At 40.0% G+C, this 3,189-nt stretch overlaps 1 protein-coding gene across 1 annotated transcript in view; it reads right to left on the reverse strand.

Annotated features, from left to right (window-relative positions):
- Positions 1-1,899: 1,899 nt before the first annotated feature.
- ncf4 (neutrophil cytosolic factor 4) overlaps positions 1,900-3,189 on the reverse strand; it is a 14,793-nt gene continuing 13,503 nt past the window's right edge. Inside the window, 2 exon segments of the mRNA XM_025058551.1 lie at positions 1,900-2,650; positions 2,653-2,725. Of these exon segments, the coding sequence (XP_024914319.1) occupies positions 2,438-2,650; positions 2,653-2,725 (286 nt within the window). The 3' untranslated portion in view covers positions 1,900-2,437.

Here is a 3,189-nt window from a genome sequence, read left to right on the forward strand (position 1 = left end):
TTTGCCTTCACTGAAGCCATAACGGGAACATCTTTAATATAAAAGCTACTTTGTAGAATGACGTAACAGAATCAATCTATATATAAAAACGACACCCTTCTCTCCAAACTGAACCGTTCTAATGGTGTAGTTTACCTTATCAGGACTTATTTGAATGCATCCTGAGCTCAGCGGCTCCTTCAAATGTAATTCGAGACGACAGAATAATGTGATCATGAAAACAGCATCATCATCATCTCTCTCTCACACATCTAGAGAGAAACTGTACAGCAGCAGCACTAACTTATCTTGATTTGATTTAGCTGAGAACCTCGCTCTATCTGCTGGAAATGGAATGCTGTGATTCCAGTTAGGAAAGATTTGAAATACTGGGTGGTGGCGAAGGTAACAGAAAGGTCAGCGATGTCCAGGAGGAAAATAAGACTCCGAGGAGCCAGGGTGTTGGTGAACGATGGTCGAGTCTATATACAGCGACTCTACAGCATGAACAATGATGAGAATATAAATATATCGCGCTATTTTGTCCAACGATATCGTGTCGATATTGTATCATTTTTTATTAACAATTAAACGTCAAATATTCATGGTATTGTTTGATTTTATTTTTCTTAAGATAATATTATTCTCTAGTGACTATCAATGTTCCGATGTTCGTTACCGGATGTTAAGATGGAACAACATCGTGTATTAACTATGATGACAGTTCTACTTCAATTACATTAAAAAAACCTCAATATATATCGTCGTGCCTGTAGTATCGCAGTATAACCGCAATATATCATATCATTAGCTGTCGTATTGCCAGATTCTTGCCAGTACACACCCCTATTTGAAATACATTGTGGAACTTTCCATACAAAAGTAGAGTAGATGTTTTAAGAACTATTTCTAAATATTATTGATATTTGTGATTATTATTGATGCGTTTAACAGACGACATTTTAGGGAACACTACGAAGTTGGACAAACACTGTGTGGGACCAATGACGACAAAGAAATGTTTGTAAATAAAGTACGATACTGGTATTGGTTAGTATTTGTACCGAATTGGCAACAATATTTTGACCACATTCATTCGAGTCGTTTTGTCTGTTTTTCTTTAAACTGTACATACAACAGTAGCTTACCAACCAAGCTCACAAACATACAACGATAAACAAACCACGATAAACAAACCGCCGTAAACATAACTGAAGATAAACAATTAATACCAATAAAATAAACAAAATTAAGAAAGGACAGGACTTACCAGCAGGACGTTGACGATGAATGTTCGTTTAGAAGTTTTCAAACTGCAAAATCCGTTAGCGACGCAGGTGGCTGTCGGTAGAGTTAACGCAGTGAAGTTCGTCCCGGAGCCACAGTTTGGCGGAATGTATTGGAAATAAACGTCCATCCATAGAAAACATTTCCCCGGAAACATTAATCCACACGCGTATTTTCCCCATTTTCTTCGTTTTTCATGAAAACTTCCACACCGCCATGTTGAATAACAAACAAACATTTGTGTTTTCCAAACTCCAAACATTTGAGCTGATCAGTTGAAAGATCAGGTGGGTGGGATTTCGTGTCACATCGAATTCCGATTGGTTCAATGAGCTGTCACTCTGTTTTAGACTGAAATGATGCGTTTCCTGATGATCTGGTTAAAGCTAAACTAAACTTAAAAAAACCCAAGTCATTTTATATTGTTTAAGTAAGTTTTGAAAAGAAATATGATGTTTGTAGTTTTTTCTTCTTTAATAACTTCCTTGTTAGCTCACAATTTAATCATTATACCGCGTATTAGAAAAGTACGGAGCCCCTGAAGGGACATGAGAAAACGTAAATAAATAAATGGCGCTCTTTTGTAAGTGTCAGATGAGCACGTGAACGTATCACGTAGAAAAGATAATTACGTGTTTTTACTCATTTTATTTTAAGACAGATAAAAGACCACTGGATGGGTGGATGGACACATTAGCATCAAGTAGCACTCTTCCTCACGGAGTAAGTGGTCACCAAAAGAAACCCATTAACACCTAAAGGAAATATCATTCACACAATCATGAATCCAGGGAATCGAACTGTATTTTTAGACACTGATACAAAACAGCAGTGACTTAGACCAGTGTAAGAAATTATTAAAACTTCACGTGTCACCGAAAATAACCCAATAGCTCTGCCACCAGAGGTCAGCACTGAGAGACATATATATACTAGTATTTTATTTAGTAGTATTTTCACAACATACCACATGGTATAAATGAGACAATGTTTCTGTTTCTAACAAGTTCTATTGAGAACGACGCGCACACATGCGCCCTCTATTGGACTCACTTTGCTTTTCATCTCAGGTGTTCATACAGATGAAACAACAACATGAAAAGGTCATTTTCCATCAGCTCCGTGGAAAACTCAGAACTTTAACCCTTCGATCCCACTCCCGGCCTCTGTCCTAAGCGTCCGTGTTGTAAACAGAAAGATCCGAAGCCAAGGTCACGTAGAGTTCCCAGGGAAACTGATTGACGGGTCTCTTGACCTTCCTCTCCTGACGTCTGCTCTCTGTGATCATCAGATGGACGTCCTCGTCATCCAGGATGCGGATGAGGTCGCCCTCGGGGTCGCGGTAGTTCAGGGCGATGTCGTCCGTCTTAAAAATGTGTCTGAGAGTCGGGGGACAGAAAGTCGGACACGGGGGAGGTGACACTGGGTTGGGGTCAGGTCAGTGTATATACACCTGCACCTGTACAATTAGTAATTAGTAATTTGACATTAATTGTAAATAATTTGAAAAAAATCTAAATGTAAAGCAGCAGCAGAAGCACAGAAAGAAAAAAAACGAAACATAAATATGAAGATAAACGGTGGAAATGAACGGACTGTGAATGTGACGGACCGATCATCAGACGACTCACCTGTTTAAATGACCAAATAATGAGAGACGGAAGACGATGAGAGGTTTAATGACCGTATGCAGGCTGTGATGGAGGTGAGGAGTGAGGAGGAGAGGGGAGGAGGAGGGGAGGGGACGGGGGGAGAAATCAAAAGATTCCTGCGGGGACTCATGTGATGAGCGAGGTGATTGGCAACAGGGCAATTTGCAAGTGCAAGACTGCCTTTGTGGAGGGAGGTGTGTGAGTGTGTGAGTGTGTGAGCATAGAAACAACAGGCATGAACCATCAACATCCTCTGGACCAGTGCTCCCCC

This window comes from Cynoglossus semilaevis, chromosome 9 (assembly GCF_000523025.1).
Source record: "Cynoglossus semilaevis isolate Cse_v1.0 chromosome 9, Cse_v1.0, whole genome shotgun sequence".
Classification (NCBI taxonomy): Eukaryota; Metazoa; Chordata; class Actinopteri; order Pleuronectiformes; family Cynoglossidae; genus Cynoglossus; species Cynoglossus semilaevis.